Here is a 20453-nt window from a genome sequence, read left to right as displayed (position 1 = left end):
CCTTCCTAGAGCTGGCCGGCCATCTAAACTGAGCGATCAGGGGAGAAGGGCCTTAGTCAGGGAGGTGACCAAGAACCCAATGGTCACTCTGTCAGAGCTCCAGAGGTCCTCTGTGGAGAGAGGAGAACCTTCCAGAAGGACAACCATCTCTGCAGCAATCCACCAATCGGGCCTGTATGGTAGAGTAGCCAGACGGAAGCCACTCCTTAGTAAAAGGCTCATGGCAGCCTGCCTGGAGTTTGCCAAAAGGCACTTGAAGGACTCTCAGACCATGAGAAAGAAAATTCTCTGGTCTGATGAGACAAAGATTGAACTCTTTGGTGTGAATGCCAGGCGTCACGTTTGGAGGAAACCTGGCACCGCTCATCACCAGGCCAATACCATCCCTACAGTGAAGCATGGTGGTGGCAGCATCATGCTGTGGGGATGTTTTTCAGCGGCAGGGACTGGGAGACTAGTCAGGATAAAGGGAAAGATGACTGCAGCAATGTACAGAGACATCCTGGATGAAAACCTGCTCCAGAGCGCTCTTGACCTCAGACTGGGGCGACGGTTCATCTTTCAGCAGGACAACGACCCTAAACACACAGCCAAGATATCAAAGGAGTGGCTTCAGGGCAACTCTGTGTATGTCCTTGAGTGGCCCAGCCAGAGCCCAGACTTGAATCTGATTGAACATCTCTGGAGAGATCTTAAAATGGCTGTGCACCGACGCTTCCCATCCAACCTGATGGAGCTTGAGAGGTGCTGCAAAGAGGAATGGGCGAAACTGCCAAGGATAGGTGTGCCAAGCTTGTGGCATCATATTCAAAAAGACTTGATGCTGGAATTGCTGCCAAAGGTGCATCGACAAAGTATTGAGCAAAGGCTGTGAATACTTATGGACATGGGATTTCTCAGTTTTTTTATTTTTAATAAATTTGCAAAAACCTCAAGTAAACTTTTTTCACGTTGTCATTATGGGGTGTTGTGTGTAGAATTCTGAGGAAAAAAATGAATTTAATCCATTTTGGAATAAGGCTGTAACATAACAAAATGTGGAAAAAGTGATGCGCTGTGAATACTTTCCGGATGCACTATATCTCTTCCACCATCTCAAATGACAACATGCAATTCGGTATGAAGAGTGCATAAAACTGTGTACTGAACAGTCACCCTAGTGAGCTGCCAAACACCAATTTTTCTTAAAACCAACTACCCTGGAAACTTCCTTCTTTTAATTGCGTGCCTAACAAAAAGGCTAATTTCTGTCCACTTTGGATGTCCTATCATATAGGGAAGGATATGGTTCCATTCAGGATTTACTTAAAACTTTCAGCTGCTCCCATTTAGGGGTTGTCACAGCGGATCTTCCATCTCTATCTATCCCTGCCTTTTACATCACTTTCTGCCACACAACTTGCCATCTTTGGCCTTCCTCTTTTCCTCTGCCCTTACAGTTCCATCATCAACATTTTTTCCCGCTGTACTCCTCATCTATCCTCTGCATGTGCCAAACCATCTCAATGTGGCCTCTGTCACTTGGTCATCTAACTGTCATAACAGTGTGTCCCCTCTAATATACTCATTGTTAATCCTATCTGCCTTCGTTACTCCAAGCAAAAATTGTAGCATCTTCTGCTCCTCCACTTCCAGCTATGTCTCCTGTCTTTTCATCAGTGCCACCATCTCCAAACCATAGCTGGCCTCACTACAGTTTCATGGACCTTCCCTTTCACTCTTGCAGGTACTCTTCTACCACAAATCACTCCTGCCACTCTTCTCCATCCAGTCCACCCTGCCTTCACTCTCTTTATCACCTGTCTGCTGCACTCTCCATTGCTTTGGACTCAAGTATTTAAATTTGTCTACCTTCACCACCTCTTCTTGTTGCAGTCACACCTTCCCACCACCTTCCCTCTCATTTATGCACATTACTCTGTCTTACTCCTACTGACTCTCATTCCCCTTCTCTACCTCAGCTCATCTCAACCTGCTGTCTACTCTTACTACAGATCACAATGTCATCTGTGAACATCATAGTCCATGGAGACCCCTCTCTGACCTCATCTGTCAATCTGTTCATCACCACTGAAAACAGGAAAGGGCTCAGAGTCGACCCTTGATGTAATCCCACTCTCTCCTAAAACCAGTCTATCATTCCTACTGCACACCTCACTGCCGTCACACAGTCCTCATGCATATCTTGTGCCACCCTCACATACTTTTCTGCTACTCCCAATTTCCTCATACAGTACCATAACTTTTCTCATGCACTTTCTCAAAGTCCACAAACACGCAATACAATTAAAGCAAACACTGTATCTGTAGTACTCTTTCATGGTATGAGACTATATTGCTGCTCAAAGATCCTCACCACCTAAATATCAGTTGCCCTGCTGTCAGTTTTTCCCCCAGAAGCATTACCAAAGTTATACACCAAGGGAAGACAGAATGTTACTGAAAGACTTTTCAATGTTGCATACTTGGTGACCACCACAGATTTCTAAGAACATGTGAGCGCCTACCTGAGCGTCACTGTACTGTAGAGTTTATAGAAAAATGGAAGTTAGAAAAGTGCAAGTCTACTAACAAGCTACTTTCTGAAAGACCACACCAGCCTGCAGAAGGCTCTTAAAATGCACTTAGGGCTTGGAAAACTGACAAGTTTGCATTACCACAGATAATGGCAGTGATGTAATCAAAGCAGCAAGATTGAATACATGGATGAGGCTGCAGTGTTTTGGACACGACTGCGATAAAAAATCAAATTCTATGTCAATATACAGATACCCACAGGATACTTTTATCACAAAAAGTTTAAAACTTCCCATCATATTACTAAAAAATCAAATGTTTATGTGAGCTACAACATTTGTACTGATTTAAGACTACTAATTTGTACCTGCGAGTTTCGCCTCCAGCTTTCGAATCTTCTCATCTTTTCTGAGGAGTTGAGAAGAAAGATCCTCTCTGGAGCTGCTTCCATCAGAGGCCTTGAAACCCAACAAAGAAAATATTATTAAATTTAACTGGCAAACACCTGTTGTCATTTACAAGGGACATTCAAAAAGTTTCCTCACTTTTTTTTTTTTTTTTTTTTTTTTTAACTCTACTTATTAAGAATTTTCAAAAACAAATGACATCACTTTTCTACATAGTCACCTTCTTTTGCGATGCAATTTTCCCAGCGTCATACAAACTTTTTAATGCCCAATTAATGCACTGGTGACGCCTCATCTGGAGTACTGGGTGCAATTTTGGTCTCCAGACTACAAAAAGGACATAGCGGCACAAGAAAAAGGTCCAGAGAAGAGCGATGGCGCTGATTCAGGGCTACAGGGGATGAGTTATGAGGAAAGATGAAAAGAGCTGAGCCTTTAAAGGAGATGAAGAGGACACCTGACTGAAGTATTTAAAATTATAAAATGAATTTTGTACAGTTGATCAAGACTGTTATTTTAAAATGAGTTCATTAAGAACACAGGGACACAGTTTGAAACTTGTTAAGGGGAAATTTCACACAATCATTAGGAAGTTTTTCTTTACAGAAAGAACAATAGACACTTGGAATAAGCGACCAAGTAGTGTGGTAAACAGTAAGACTTTAGGGACTTTTGAAACTCAAATTGAATTTATTTTGGAAGAAATAAGTGGACAGAGCTGGTGAGCTTTGTTGGGCTGAATGGCCTGTTCTCGTCTAGAGTGTTCCAATTACTACTTTTCCCACCTTTACCATTTCCAACGAAAATATAAAAGTGTGGAAACTTTTTGAACATTCCTTGTACAAAAAAATGCATTTTTCACTATATAAAACAAAATGTACTTGTTTTTATTTTTAAAACCATTTTGTCAGTAAAATAGGATTCATCTTATATGTTGCCAAACTTAAACCTTTTCACTGAAAAGGTCATGCCTAGTTTGTCAAGACCCGGGGTTTTGTATTTTTCAGAAATCAATTAATATTATTTGAAAGTTTAGCTCATAAGGAAATCACTCAAAGCTTCATCCAAGCCAGTAGTAAAGAAAATGCTCATTGTTTTACAAGAGCTCAGTCAGAATATACTGGAATATACAAACAATCATTCTTCTTGACATAGTAAAACATATTTTGGCATGTGGATTATGCAACACGGGTAACAAAATATTTTTCATAGACATTTTTATATTGGAACATTGGTCTCTGTAGATGCCTGTTCAATCAGAAGTTTTGTTATCTCTGCTCTCTGGGAAAACATGAGAATAAAACATTTCCACCATCATTACAAACCAATATAGGGTTAAGTAAGACAAAAAAATATTTTTAGGTTCAGTGTTCATTTAAATATTTTTGTAACTACTTCTTCATCTTTTCCTACATCTTTGTAGGTTCCATGTGCTTGATCAACCTTCTCCAAACAGCTCGGTCCTGAACCTCATTCTCAGTCAGACTCTTCCCCATCAGATCTTCTTTTAATTTATCCACCCACCTCTGCTTTGGACTCCCTCGCCTTCTCTTCCCCTGTACTTCCATTCCCATCACTCTTTTGCCCAAATATTTCATTGTCTCTCCTCTTCACATCTCCAAACCACTTCAACCTCCTTTCCTAAGCTGTCTTAAATATCTCTACAACTTTTGTTGTACCTCTGACTGTCTCAATTTTTATTCTGTCCTTTTCTGTAACTCCAGACATCCATCTCCACATTCTCATTTCTGTCACATCCAACTTCTTCTCCTGTGTTCCCTTTACTGGCGATGTCTTGGCTCTAAGCAAAAACCTCACCTTTAGCCTTCAATCACACAACACTCCTGATGTCTTCTTCTAATTGTTCCATCCATATTACACTCTGTAGGTTATCTCTGCATCTAGCTTTCCATCTCGGGCTACCACTAATCCTAGACATTTAAACTTATTTACTTATGCTTACGGCTTTTGCCTCCTTTACTTGCTTTGGAATTCATCATGTTCTCTTGAACTGCAACAGCCAATCTGAAAAGTTTGGACACCTCTGGCTAAATGACATATTTTGTCATTTCATCTGTAAAGTAAAAAATGGAAATCTGACTTTGACAGCAAAACAAACTAAAATAATATCATTTTAATGGAAATGTTAATGTCTTCTTCTTCATCATCTTTTCCTCTTCTATGTCGGGTCGATGTGCTCAATAAACCTTCTTCAAACAGCTCGGTCCTGTACCTCCTCCCCAGTCAGAATCTTTTCCTTCAGATCTTCTTTTACTTTATCCATTCACATCTCTGCTTTGGCCTTCCTCGCTTTCTCTTCCCCTTGCACTTACATTCCCATCACTCTTTTGCCCACATATTCATTGTCTCTCTTCATCACACATCCACACCACTTCAGCCTACTTTCCTGTATTTTCTTAAATATCTCTCCCACTTTTGTTGCACCTCTGATTGTCTCATTTCTTATTGCCCTTTTTTGTAACTCCATACTTGCATCTCCACATTCTCATTTGTGCCACATCTTCTTTTCCTGCACATGCCTCAGCACCATACAACATTCCTGGTCTTGTAAACTTTACCTTTAAACTTAATTGTTTGATCGTACAATACTCCTGATACCTTCTTCAAATTGTTCCATTCACACTTCACTCTCTGCATCTAATTATCCATCTTGAGCTACCACTGATCCTAAATATTTAAACGTCTCCACTCTTTTCAGTAGCTCTCTCTGCAGTTTAACATCTGAATCCTGATCATCATTAAACCTCATATATTCTGTCTTCTTCCTATTTATCTATTTTTTTTATTCATCCAAGTTACTCTCCACATCCACTTTGCTGGTGCTACACAACAAAACATCAGCAAAAAGCAGCACCAGGGTGATTGGTCTTTAATCCCATGACTCAACACACCCATAAAAAGATCAAAGATTTTTTGTAATATTAATAGCGGTGAAAGTAGAATATAATTAATTGTATTAGTACAGCACGTTTTAAATTAACATTTTACAATAGAATGTTATTAAAAGAACAAGCCGAAAAAATGGGCTTGTGGTGGCTCTGTAGCTTTTATAGATAGCCCAGACCAACTCAAGTAATGTCAAAATCGCATCGATTGACATTCTACTGTAAGTTGGTTGTGAAGAGTTTATGGTCGATTGTTGTTTATATCTTAAACATAACCTTTTTTCTTTTAAAGACAGACCCAATGGTCAGATAAAAATTGATGTTCAAGTCCACCTTTACGAGTGAAAGCAGCTGACGTGACATTAGGTTTGAGGAAACAAAAGTGATTCTGCTGGTGATTCAATAACTTGTATTGGGTACTTTTTTGCCATTAAGAGCAGTTACTGGTTACAGAAGAAAAAGTTGAAATAACCTACACAAATTAATCAGTGTCACACACGTGCTCTTGGGAGGCTGCTCAAAGGACCAAGTGAAGGTAATTCAACGCCAGGCCAGGGGGTGGTCAGGGTGCACTAATTTTCTCTTTGTTAACCCTGCTGATGAAACGCAGGAAATTCTGCCAGATTCCAGTTCCGGCCACGTCACTTCTGGTTCCGGTCATGAAGACGCCACTTCCAGTTCCGGTCATGAAGATGTCATTTCCTGTCAGATACCTTAAAACCCAGACCACTTCCTGCTTTCAGTTAGTCAATGCTGGACTCAATAAAGTGCACAACTTTTTGCAACTTATTTTGCCTTTTGCAGCCAGGGCTCAAGTATATGGGTAAATGCCTCCAACCTTTTTCTGTATGTCGAGGCTATTTATTTCACATCGGTAATTAAAGCCATATATAACAATTTTCTATTTTAAGACAGACGGTTCTGAAAATTTGCCAATATTTGGTAAAAGAGTTTCTGACATCAAAAAAAAAAAACCAAACTGTGTGCGTGTGTGCTCTATTCGAGATATCTCAACGAAAACTGAACCTTCCAAACAAAGTTCCTCAAGGAATAAGTCCACTGCACATCTGAGGAACTAGTCCATCCGTCTGTCTGAATATAACATAACATTTACGGTTCAGGTTGGAAAAAGTCTGTGAACCTCTATCGGATGTCTCCGAGCACCACAAGGAACAGTCCTGTCTCCTGTTCTCTTCACTCTGTACACCTCCAACTATAAATAGAACAGCAGGTCATGTCTCCTACAGAAATTCTCAGAGGATTCTGCACTTATGGGGTGTATCGATAGCGGGGATGAGGCAGGGGACAGGAGACTGCTCTTGTAATTATATAAGAAAGGGCAGAGCATACTCTTTTTCCTTAGGGTAAACTGTGTTCCTTTATTGTGGGTGATGACATCCTTGACATCGTGTACAACTTTGTGATGGCCAGCACGGTGGGTTGGACTGGTAACATCACATTAAGAGAGGCCCACCGGATCAACAAACTAATTAAAAGGGCAGGCTCACTTAACCCTGTACTTCCTGTTTCCCATCCAATTTTGCACCGATTTACACAACACACCCTGAACTCCCACTTCTTTCAGTTTGATGGCCAACATGTCACGTGCCACCTTCTCAAAATGTTTTTTAAAAAGCCAAGATAAATAATATTGTATGCTCCGGTCTATTTGCATGCTTTTGTTGCCTCCTCATTGAATTCCAGCATATTCGTAAAACATGACCTCCCTCTTCTGAAACCATGCTGACTGTTCAGTAAAACTTTTGCTCTTGCCATGTGTTGCTCAATACTTCAATTAATCATGGACAGAATGTTTTGCATTGGATTTTCTGTAGACATGAAACTGCTACCCTTGTCTTTTTATTCTCATAAACAAGAGAAGGTGTCTACTGTAGTGTGGCATATACAGGACTTACAGTTAGGTCCATAAATATTTGGACAGAGACAACTTTTTTCTAATTTTGGTTCTGTACATTACCACAATGAATTTGAAATGAAACAACTCAGATGCAGTTGAAGTGCAGACTTTCAGCTTTAATTCAGTAGGGTGAACAAAACGATTGCATAAAAATGTGAGACAACTAAAGCATTTTTTGAACACAATCCCTTCATTTCAGGGGCTCAAAAGTAATTGGACAATTGACTCAAAGGCTATTTCATGGGCAGGTGTGGGCAAGTCCGTCGTTATGTCATTATCAATTAAGCAGATAAAAGGCCTGGAGTTGATTTGAGGTGTGGTGCTTACATGTGGAAGATTTTGCTGTGAACAGACAACATGCGGCCAAAGGAGCTCTTCATGCAGGTGAAAGAAGCCATCCTTAAGCTGCGAAAACAGAAAAAACCCATCCGAGAAATTGCTACAATATTACGAGTGGCAAAATCTACAGTTTGGTACATCCTGAGAAAGAAAGCAAGCACTGGTGAACTCAACAACACAAAAAGACCTGGACGTCCACAGAAGACAACAGTGGTGGATGATCGCAGAATCATTTCCCTGGTGAAGAGAAACCCCTTCACAACAGCCAACCAAGTGAACAACACTCTCCAGGGGGTAGGCGTATCGATATCCAAGTCTACCATAAAGAGAACACTGCATGAAAGTAAATACAGAGGGTGCACTGCAAGGTGCAAGCCACTCATAAGCCTCAAGAGTAGAAAGGCTAGATTGGACTTTGCTAAAGAACATCTAAAAAAGCCAGCACAGTTCTGGAAAAATATTCTTTGGACAGATGAAACCAAGATCAACCTCTACCAGAATGATGGCAAGAAAAAAGTATGGAGAAGGCGTGGAACAGCTCATTATCCAAAGCATACCACATCATCTGTAAAACTCAGTGGAGGCAGTGTGATGGCTTGGGCATGCATGGCTGCCAGTGGCACTGGGACACTCGTGTTTATTGATGATGTGACACAGGACAGAAGCAGCCGAATGAATTCTGAGGTGTTCAGAGACATACTGTCTGCTCAAATCCAGCTAAATGCAGTCCAATTGATTCATGATACAGATGGACAATGACCCAAAACATACAGCCAAAGCAACCCAGGAGTTTATTAAAGCAAAGAAGTGGAAAATTCTTGAATGACTAAGGCAGTCACCTGATCTTAACCCAACTGAGCAGGCATTTCACTTGTTGAAGACTAAACTTCAGACAGAAAGGCCCACAAACAAACAGCAACTGAAAGCCGCTGCAGTAAAGGCCTGGCAGAGCATTAAAAAGGAGGAAACCAGCAACTGGTGATGTCCAGGAGTTCAAGACTTCAGGCTGTCATTGCCAGCAAAGGGTTTTCAACCAAGTATTAGAAATGAACATTTTATTTCCAGTTATTTAATTTCTCCAATTACTTTTGAGCCCCTGAAATGAAGGGATTGTGTTAATAAATACTTTAGTTGCCTCACATTTTTATGCAATCGTTTTGTTCACCCCTCTGAATTAAAGCTGAAAGTCTGCACTTCAACTGCATCTGAGTTGTTTCATTTAAAATTCATTGTGGTAATGTACAGAACCAAAATTAGAAAAATGTTGTGTCTGTCCAAATATTTATGGACCTAACTGTAAATGAAATACAAATGTATTTTGATCTACAAGTACCAAAATGAATAATAAAAAAGAATAACATTAAAAAATAAACTTGTTATTGGTATGCCAACAAAATATATCACACTTCTATAGTGCATTAATACCCCATACCTTTAGAAAACCAGTACATTAGAATTCCTATTTACATGCATTGTATCCATCATAAAAAAATAATTCATTCTTTTAAGATGACAAAAAGATAACAATATTATTACATAATCTTTAGTGAGGACCCAATATATTATTAAAAACCTACAGGAGACTGACACCTGATCGATGACAACTCCCACTGCTCAACCACCAAACATCTGGATGTTGCAGATCACATGAAATTTTAAAATGACTGAGAGTACAATAAATGATTTACACCTCATCTGTCTTTCGGCACTGGTTATATTGCACTTAGAGCCGGCAATCAGGTTTCATTCATTATTAAAAACGCATTCATCACACGGATACTTTGATGGTTAGCACAGCATTCTCTCTTGGAAAAATGCTGAAGGCTGGAGTTATTAAAGACAAAAACAAAAACAAGGCAGGCGAGAGTGAGCTTATTACTCAAAAAAAACGAACATTGCATAATCATGATTTAACTTGGGTCCGGGTGATTTAAAAGAAATCAAAAAGATCAGAAAGTGATACCCAAGTCCTTACACTATAAATATTTTAGAGACCTCACAACCAGAATAATCTGTTAAATAACATATCAGCAGTACTAAACTCACTTACAGTTGTGCAGGTACAATATTTTTAAAACATCAGCTATGTTTTGACCAGTAAACAACAAGGTGACAAGCTCATTTACCACAGCGGGCTCATTGTGTAACCTCGGGAGTGGCAGATGGAAACAATATAGTATGCATTGTGTGTAAAATTATACAGTGCCCGCTATAATGTTTAGGGCAAAGACACATTTTTCCTTTGATTTCCCTCTCTGCTTCACAGTTTAAAATTACAAATTAAACAATTCAGATTTGTGATCAAAGTGCACATTACAGATTTTCATTTAAGGGGATCTGCTTACATTGTGGTTACGCAACACTTTCTACATGGTCCCAACATTTCAGAGCACTATAATATTTGAGACACAGCAATGGCAGGTCTATTAAAGCCGTCATGTTTAGGACTTTAGGCAACCCCCCCAAGGAAGACACGTGGCCCAGTCCCATCCTCTGGTATTGACCCTCTATCTGCCGCAGCCAGGTGTTACGTGGACGTCCCTTGATCTGGTCCAGCCGCTCGAGTCCTCAGCAATGAGGGTCCTGTAAGCTGGATCACCCTTGGGGAATTGCGTCATAGGTCATGTGCCTCATTTGGGACTCCATGAGCAACACAAAGTCAAACCAGTGGTACCCAAGGATTCTCCGACACAGTACCAATACACATGACCATATACAATTCAGACTTGTGATTAAAGTGCACATTGCAGACTTTCATTTAAGGGATTTGCATACATTTTGATCACAAAATTTTTTCTAAAACGTCCCCCCATTTCAGGGCATCATAACTCTTGGACACAGCAATGGCAAGTCTATTAATGCCATCATATTTAGGACTTTGTCTCATGTCCCTCACATACAATGACTGCTTGAAATTTGTGATTCACAGACATCACCAGGTGCAGAGGATCTTCTCTGGTGATGCTCTGCCAAATATCTCTAAAGCAGCCATCTTCAGCTCCTGCTTGTCCCCTCAAGTTTTCTGTTCAGAATATGGAAGGGCTTCTCAATTAGATATAAATCAGGTGGCTGGCTTGGCCATTCAAGAGTTTTCCATTGTTTTAGCTTTGTGTTGTTTGTATTATTATTGTGTTGTAGGATGAAACTCCATCCAATGAGTTTGGAGGTATCTACTGGAACTTGAGCAGATCAGATGTTTCTATACACCTCAGAATTCACTGTGCCACTGCTGTTAGCAGTTCTACTAGGGGGCTCCGCCCCCTGCTCGCTTCGCTCGCCAACCCCTGGCGTTGGGGCATGACAAAGAGTGAGATGTATGAATTAGATATAGAATAGTGTGCAGGTTTGGATGATGCCTATATAAATACAAAATAGAGTGTTTGGCATATATTAATGTTTTATTGGAATATTTCTCTGTATACAAAATTAGTAGTAAAGATGGTGTCTTGTCTTTGAATGAGTCTTCCTTGGCATGGATCATTTTTAAGTTTAACTTTAATGTGAGATGAACGTCGAACACATGAGAAGGCAACATAAAGTTGTCCATGTCCAAAAACGGGTTCAGAGAGGTAGATGCCAACTTTGTCCATGGTTTGTCCTTGTGATTTGTTGATGGTCATGGCAAATGCAGCTTTAATGGGGAACTGTCGGTGTTTCAATGTAAAAGGTAATTCTAGGTCAGAACTTGTAAGGTCAATTCCAAGAATGAGAACAGTATTGTTAGCATGTGAATCTGAAAGAACTGTTGCTTGAATAACATTGTGTGTCATGGTGTTGACGACTAAACGTGTGCCATTGCATAAACCCTGTTTAGTGTTAAGGTTTCTTAATAGCATGATTATTGTTCCGTTTTTAAGGGTAAGGTTGTGTTGTGGTTATCCGGCCGGGTTAATAGTGTTTAAATATTCTAAGGGGAAATTCAGATGTTCATTGTCGTCATCAGAGTCAACTTTGTCAGAGCTTAGAAAGAGCCGTGTCTCTCCAGGAAGTAATGAAATGACCTGGTTATTAATGTGATTAACATTAATATTTTTTGGACATAATATAGTGCGTTGTGTTAACCACATATGCGAAAGCAGTATGGGCCATTGCCTTTTGGTGGCCTGATATTTACTCCGGTAGATGCAAAAGCAAATGAACTATTGTAGGATCTAATGCAGTTCCTAAAGTTTTTACTTTCAGGCACATCGTTAGTTAGAAGCTTCTGTAGATATTCAGGATATGAATGTAAAGGAGTCAGTCTAATCTGCCCCTTTTGAGAACAACGTGTAAATTCATTATTTGTATTGCCAGTTGTTTCTTCTGGGAAGTTAAGTGAATGACAATGATTGCAAATGACATTCATTAATCCCAATGAATTTTCCTCAATAGTGGACTCATTATTGAAGGCGTTGTCAGCCAACTGGCGTAAGCGTTTAGCAGGTGTCTGGCGTTGATGTCCGCGACGGGCATGTTTTGCTTGTGGCGTTTGAGTGCCACGTTGTTGCATGTCCATTATTTGTGACGCGCTATTTTTGATTTTTAATTGATTCGCCTCCGCTTTGCGCAAAGTCCGTTTCACTCTACGTCGTGCATTGTTTGTATTGAGCCTTGTCCGTTTTTGTATGTCGGTCAGTTGAGCTTTCTGCTTTTTGAGTCCTGCTTGCTTGTTTTCTGGCCGGTCATATGCGCGTTGCTTTGCTCCCTTTTTTGTATGTCTGAGACGCAAGCTCTTTCTTTTGAAATCGTGCTTGTTTCGATGCAGCACTTTGAGACACGCGCTGTATGCATCTACGTTCAATGTGTCTGTTCATTTGGGCACGTCTCTGTAACGGGGTTACTTGAGCTTTGCGTTTTTTGATCCGAGACATTTTTTCTCCCGGAGTTTCCGAAGCACGTTGTATGCGCCGCTGTGTATTTTGTTGTTTCATTCGTGTTCGTGTGTTTGGTCCCGTTATCCGATCCGAATTGTTTTGTACCCGTGACCGTGTATGCATGACTTGTTTGTTCCTCAGCGTGCGAAATATGGATAAGTAATAAGGAGGATCGCACTCACTGTTAATATGGAGCCTTTTCTCCAGTTGAACGGTTAATAGTGCTTTATTTTAATGAGATCCACCTATGCTGCCTAGTGTGAAGGTTTTGAGATGACGTATGTTTAATATGGACGTTTCCTTTAGATATGTGGCTTTGGGTGTCACTTCTTATTGATTTGGGGGGGGGGGGGGGGGGTGGGTGAGGATTGTTGTTGCGTGAGCGTCTTCTTTCGTTTTGTGTTCCAGGGGCTTGTTGAATCCCCCTCTTTGTGTGTGTCCCGTCCGTTGCTTGTAGGGTGTGTGGGGTGGTTTTGTGTTCTTTTTTTTTGTGTTCCAGGGACTTGTTAAATCCCCGTCTTGGTGTGTATCCCGTCCGGTGCCTGTAGGGGGGGAGCCTTGCTGTTGTGCGCGAGCGTCTTTTTTTTGTGTGCTAGTTTCGTGTGCAATGGGTTTCGTGCGGTGCCTGCCTTTGACTACTTTTTTCTTTGCCTTTTCCTTTTGGCGTCTCATTTCTTTGTCCTCTTTTTTCTTTGCTCACTGGTTTTTTCTGTGGTCTTGTCCGCCTCTCGCGGCTCTTTCTTGCGCCTGCGCAGTACCTCTTTTTGCAGCTACAGCCCATGGCCGGATGTGCCTGCGTCCATCATCCGGTTTAGCATTCTCGGTTAGTAATATGGATCATCCATGAAGAGAAGTGTGCCAGTAAAGACCTGCGGCAGCCATACATGCCCAAGCCATAACACCCCCAGCACCACCATGTTTAACAGATGAGGTGGTCTGCTTTGCAGTTCTTTTTCGCCTCCACACTTTGCTCTTGCCATCACTCTGATGAGGTTCATCTTTGTCTCGTTTGTCCACAAGACCTTTTCCCAGAATTCTGCAGGCTCTTTGAAGTCCTTTTTCATATACTGTAATCTGGCCATCCTGTTTTTGTGGTCTGCATCTTGCAGTGTGACCTCTATATTTCTGTTTGTGAAGTCTTCAGCTGATCGTCGTTTCTGACACACACACACATTGCCCCACAGCATTGTTGGTCTGGCCGAGATTGCTTGTGTTCATGTGAGAAGTGACAAGCAAACAGCGGCAGAAAAAACGACATCTGGCAAGAAAGAGAAACAAATGCGCAAAGCAAAATACTCTGTGAATGTTGTTTTGTGTATTATTACGGAATTGGACCCTGACTTGTCAAGATCAAAAAAGAAAGTGAGGTACCGGCATCAGCTGATTGCTCCCCAGCTGATCATGATGCTGAATACGTTCGTGTAGCTGATGCGCCTACAACAATGTTCGCCTGGGAGGACTGCCACTTACAATGACAAGAGGTAGAAACCAGCGTTCGCCTTCAATGACTGCCGCCACTGTGTGAAGACAGTCTGGCAGGCAGCCCTCCACTGCCACCCTGTGCAGCAGTTGCCACCAGAAACAACAAACAGGTGGCACATTTGGGCAGCCACAGCACCAGCAACAGACATTTTATGTTGATTTATGTGTGAAACCATTGCTTTGCGTGCTTTTTAATAAACTGAGGTTTTTGGAAAAATATTAATCCTTGAGAGAAATGGAAAAAAAATAATCGGCCATAAAAGAGTTAATCCCCGAGGGGAAAGTGTCTTCTTACATGACCTTTTGGGGGGGGGGGGGGGTTGGGGGGTCAGAGTGCAGGGTCAGCCATTGTACAAAATGGCCCTGGAGCAATTTTCAGGTTAAGGGCTTCACTCAAGGGCCCGACGGAGTAGGATCCTTTTGGCAGTAGCAAGACTTGAATCGGCAAACCTTCCAGATACCAACACAGATCCTTAACCACAGAGCCAGAACTCCAACTAAACTTATTGTGCAACCCAAAAATGAACATGGCGAGTTACACTCACACCCATGGTAATACAACATACAAGTCACATTGCCCCACTGGAGAATGAAGATAAACCTCACATACGCTCACAAAGTGGAAAGAACATGATATAAAACGCAATTAAAGGAAAAATCCTGCAAAATAAAATCACGTAAATCTCACTGATCACATCACCATAATCAAAAATCAATTTGAGTAATATGAAGAACGAACAAGTAATACATACAAAGTCATCTCCAGAGTCGGCTCCTGCTGAAGTGATGGACTCTCTGCTAACAGATCGGGGAATACGCCCCGCCGGACCTCCAAGGCGAGGAGCGGTGGCTGCTTCCTCTGCAATTTTCTTCTTTAACTTGGTGAACATCTTCGGCAGCTGTTCCTTCTGTCAGCCGGGTCACCTTGGATTTAGAGTTAAGCCTTCTCCGCGTTGCAGCAGTTTCCGGTTTCATGAAATCATTCAAAAAAGGGAGGTGGTCACTCACGAGGCACACAATCATGGTGTCTTGCTCTGTAACCAAGAGAGTCGTTTTAGTTGAGCACACATATTAGACATGAGTGGTCAATGCTTACCTTTGGCAGACCCCCTCAGAACTCTGTGGCGCATACAATGCCTTCAGACCCCTTCGCTATTTACACATTTTGCTATGTTGCAGCCTTATGCTAAAACCATTTACATGAATCTAACATTTAATGACCTGGAATAACAAAACGAAAACAGGATTGTAGAAATTTCTAGAAATGTATCAAAAATAAAAAATACTAAAATTTCACATTGTATTCAGACCCTTCTCCTTAGGCCTCTGGACACATTTGGCAGAAATTCCAGCCTGGAGTCTTCTTGAAACTGAATCTACAAGGTTTGCACACCTGGATTTTGGAATTTTTCTGCCACTTTTCTCAGCAAATCCTCTCAAACTCTGTCAGGTTGCGTGGAGACCATCAGTAGACAACTGCTGTCAGGGGTCTCAAGAGATGTTTGAATAGGTTCAAGTCTGAGATCTGGCTTTGCCACTTAAGAGCATTCCCAGAGATGTCCCTAAGCCTAACATTACTGTGTTGTCTTTGCTTTGTCCTGTTGGGTGATGAACCTGCAGCCAGATTGCTCTGAAGGAGTTTTTCATTCAAGATACAGTGGAACCTCGGTTTGCGAGTAACTTGGTTTACGAGTGTTTTGCAAGACGAGCTAAAATTTGTAATAAATTTTGACTTGATAAACGAGCGAGGTCTTGCAATACGAGTAGTATGTATACGCTTTGTCTGCGGAGTGTCACGTGATCACAACTGAGCTGATGGTTCTTCTCTCTCTCTCTCTCGCTGCGGGATTGTGGGCAATCGTCTCCTATTTTCTGTCTGAGTCGGTGTGCCTCAGTCATATAGTCAACATCCGTACGAGTGTATACTGTTTACTACAGCATTGTGTGCGTGTGTGTGCTGTGACGTGTGAGTCCCCGTCTTGCACCCCAAAACATGAAACTGAGTCTCAGTACTTTAGCAACACCATCTTTATTCAGCTTGAAACAGCAACAACGCAGTTATTTATTGAAGCGGGATCTGCCACTCTCCTATACACAGACACTGCGCATTTATAATGTTCCTTGTATCACCCATCGACGGCAGGCGCTTATAGCATGTCCGCGATCTTTTCAGATTCACTTTTACAGCGAACTGCTACAGCGCTGGGAGACTGAGATTGCTTTGGGACGCTCTTCCGCGTGTCATCCCGTTGGGTGGAATCCCACAAGAGTTTAGAAACTCACTCACACCAGCCATGATTCTTTTCGAAGGTAAAGTGCAGGTTAATTTGTTTTATGTATTTTTACTTTATATTTTGTATTAATCATTTTTATATGAATAGTTTTGGGTTGTGGGACGAATCATCTGAGATTCCATTATTTCTTATGAGGAAATTCACTTTGATATACCAGTGCTTTGGACTGCAAGCATGTTTCTGGAATGAATTATGCTCGCAAACCGAGGTTCCACTGTACTTCTGTACTTTGCTCTGTTCAACTTTCCATCAACACTGACTAGTCTCCCAGTCACCCAGACTGGAACCTCAATGTTTCACCATTGAAATGATATAGCACAGCTGATGAGCAACTGTACCCAGGTTTCTCTAGAGGTGAGGATAAGAACTGAGGCCAAACAGTTCAATCTTGGTTTCATCATATTAGAAAATCTTGTTTTTCATTTTGTAGATTGACCAAAAACACGTATAACGTAGCCATTCACCTACAGATGCAGAAATGGGAGGTGTCCCCCACACTAGACATTTACTTGCAGCTTACATTTACACACAGAGAACAGCACTGGCAAACACGAAAAACTGGACTGACAAGGAGAAGGAATTGTTATTGAGAATAATGCATGAGTATAAGGTGAGCGAAGAGGCTGAGAAAATGTAATGAGCAGGAACCAATCAGGGATGGACTACATAATAGGCACGAACCAATCAGAGTGCAACTGGAGTCTGCATTATCAAACCATTCTGTTTCTACCTATCCATGGAAAATATACCACTCTGGTGCGTGTTTTCAAAAGTTTCTGTTTTCAGGGGTTAAAAAAGCAGGGTTGAGTGGACAAAAGGCAAAAAACAGAGAGTAATAGGTACATTTTAAAATAAAAACACAGTAGTGTCTCAAGTGACCCTGAGTAAGTAACCAAACTCCACACTTGTGACTGTTAAGCTGCCTTGGATAAAACTGTAAACGAAAGAAATGTAAACTGTTAAGTGAAGGAAAAACAAATAATTCAAAAGAGTAATTGGGACATACTCACACCCTGCAAATACCTGTTAAAACAAGAAAATCACAATTACCATATATCCTCGCGTTTAAGTTCTCCCACGGATAAGTCGGGGCTTGATTTTACCGTATCATTTCTGGTATTTTATAATGTCGGTCGTATAAGTCAAATGCGGAAAACTCACGCTATTGGTCCAAGAGACTATGATATGCTAATGTCCACCTGAGAGAGTCACCATGGAGCACACAGCCTTTTTTTCTATGTCTTACATGACCACACGGTGATACTCAAACTATGCCAAAGAGACGTTTGCACCGATTTGTGTTTTTTTGTATCTCACACCCTCATACACCTTTATCGTAACAGCATCCCTTATCAACGATGGAGCGTTCAATCAGAAGAAAATATGAAGCTGGTTTTAAATTGAAAGTCGTTGAAGTGGCGAAAGAAATTGGTAACTGCGCTGCTGCAACAAAATTCGTCTGAGAAACTGATGTGAGATTGAAGGAGGCAAGAAGATTTACAAAAAAAAAAAAAAGTAAGGGTCACATTTTTGAACGGGCATATATAAGTCGGGGTCTGATTTTATGATCGATTTTTAACTTATACGCAAGTATATATGGTAAATAAACCTAGCAATTTAAGAACTACCTTCTACTCAAGCCTGTCCTGGCTATGACGTTAAACTGTAAGCGGTCCTCCAACCTAAAAGGAAATCATTGGGTTTGGTGGCAGGACTGGCACTCTAGCCACTGTAAGAAAACTTCTGGCAGCTCTGAGACGACAGACAGGACCCCTTTCTGCTCTCCGCGGGAGCAGCTCTGCGGCAGCTGCCCATAGGAATAAATATATATATATATATCTATTTATATATATTAGATGTACTCAGGGCAAGATTCAAACTGTAAGCAATGCCACCAAGCATCCATATTACTGGTCACATGTATTTGGGAATGTTGTATACTCGGATCATTTTGGGCAAAACAGTTCATGAATTTCTTGGATAGCCTTGGATTAAAAATGGCTCCGGATTCTGCTGACCTGGAGGAATCCCAATGTACCTTGTATAACACAGTGGAAAGTGATGCTCTATTCATCCATACACTTTATTAACCTGCTTCACCAGAGCAGGATCATGGGGTGGCTGGAGCCTATCCCAGCAATCATCAGGCACAAGGCAGGAACAATCAGTGGACAGATGCCAGTGTGAATGAAAGAACACACACAAACACACACACACACACACACAGAGCTGCACATATCTTTGATTGTGTTATCATTTCTTATTCTGTTTTATTATTAACTCAAATTGGAAAATTATAATTTTCTTTATGAGGATCTGTTCAGAAGTTTTTCCAAATTTCACAAGAAGTCATTATTGTAATTGTACAATACAATACAATTTATTTTTGTATAGCCCAAAATCACACAAGGAGTATCGCAATGGGGTTTTAAAGGCCCTGTTTTTTGACAGCCCCCAGCCATAAAACTCTAATAAGACAAGGAAAAACTCCTTGTGAGACCCCTTTCCAGGTAGGTCGGGCATACAGTGAGTGTCAATAAAAAAAAAAAAAAGGGCGTCAATACAAAACAAACAGAACACAAGTCATCCTCAATACAATATAAAAGTGCAATAGAAATATTACAAGTACAGAACTCAACAGTAGCTGATATCCCATAATAGGATCTGGAGACCTCGGCCATCAAGCTGCCTCCCGCTATTGGCCATTCCACAGCTGAGTGAGCTGAAAGGACCCAGTTACATGACGATTCCTGCGATCCTCTATCAGAATATTAAATTGTAAAGCTAGCACACCAGGTCTGTGCAGAACTTATCATTTTATCCGCTGTTATTTTTCTTTAAATGGAGCTCACTTATTGCCCAACTGTCCAAGTTTGGTATTGGTTGAGTGCTGAATTTCTGTTTAGTGGATTGTGTTTGGATTTGTTTTGACTGGACCCGTTGTGTTATTGTGCTTGGTTCTTTAAATAAAATCAAAAACTTAGATAAAGGGGCATCTGCTATAAGATATGTTCCAGTATGAAACTCTTTATCCTCCTCTCAAAAATATGTGGTTTATCACAAAACACAAGTACATAAATTATGTGAGTGTCTCAAAGACCATCAGAAACCATGGGTGACATTTGAGGTATGCGCACTGTTAAAAGCCCACAATGCTGCTGCCTTTAGATTGGGTGACAAGGTAGCCCGGAGGACATTGAAGGCAAACCTATCATGGGGCATCAAATCGGCTAAGCGCGAGTACGACAAGAAAATCCACAGCCACTTTCAGGACACCAGAGACACACACAGTGCATGTGGCAGGGAATCCAAGACATCACAGACTATAAGACCACACTACCTGTGCAGAGCAGGTGCCTCCCCCTCCTGGGGCCTCATGTATAACGCCGTGCGTAGAACTCACACTATAACATGGCGTAAGCACAAAAGCGGGATTGTGCGTACGCACAGAAAAATCTAGATGTAGGAATCTGTGCGCACGCATACTTTCACGTTCTTCTACTACATAAATCCCGATTTTGCGTGAAAAGTAACGCACGTGCACGTGCCTTCTGTCCCGCCCCAACTCCTCCCAGAATTACGCCTCTTTGAATATGCAAATCAATATAAATAGCCTTCTGTGAAAAGACAATGGGAAAAGCACGGGAGAAAATATAAGAATTTCAGCGAATACCAAGTGGAGGCAAAGGAAAAACGTACTATTTGTTGGTTTAAACAGTGGTATAATCAACAAAAGG

At 41.2% G+C, this 20453-nt stretch overlaps 2 protein-coding genes across 3 annotated transcripts in view; one reads left to right on the top strand and one right to left on the bottom strand.

The window, feature by feature from the left end:
- The window catches only part of LOC127529167 (uncharacterized), a 445804-nt gene that overhangs the window by 44839 nt on the left and 380512 nt on the right, over positions 1-20453 (top strand). The gene's annotated exons all lie outside the window — the stretch shown is intronic.
- Positions 1-20453, bottom strand: part of golga1 (golgin A1) — a 119930-nt gene that overhangs the window by 91884 nt on the left and 7593 nt on the right. For both annotated transcript variants that reach the window (XM_028809141.2, XM_051931975.1), the window contains exons 2-3: positions 15175-15456; positions 2885-2975 (exon numbers count right to left, since the gene is read on the bottom strand). In XM_028809141.2, the coding sequence (XP_028664974.2) occupies positions 2885-2975; positions 15175-15312 (229 nt within the window). In that variant the 5' untranslated portion in view covers positions 15313-15456. The remainder of the gene's footprint in view (positions 1-2884; positions 2976-15174; positions 15457-20453) is intronic.

The sequence above is a fragment of the Erpetoichthys calabaricus genome, chromosome 9 (assembly GCF_900747795.2).
Source record: "Erpetoichthys calabaricus chromosome 9, fErpCal1.3, whole genome shotgun sequence".
NCBI lineage: Eukaryota > Metazoa > Chordata > Cladistia > Polypteriformes > Polypteridae > Erpetoichthys > Erpetoichthys calabaricus.
The sequence above is the reverse complement of the archived record's forward strand: the minus strand, read 5'-3'. Positions and strand labels throughout refer to the sequence as shown.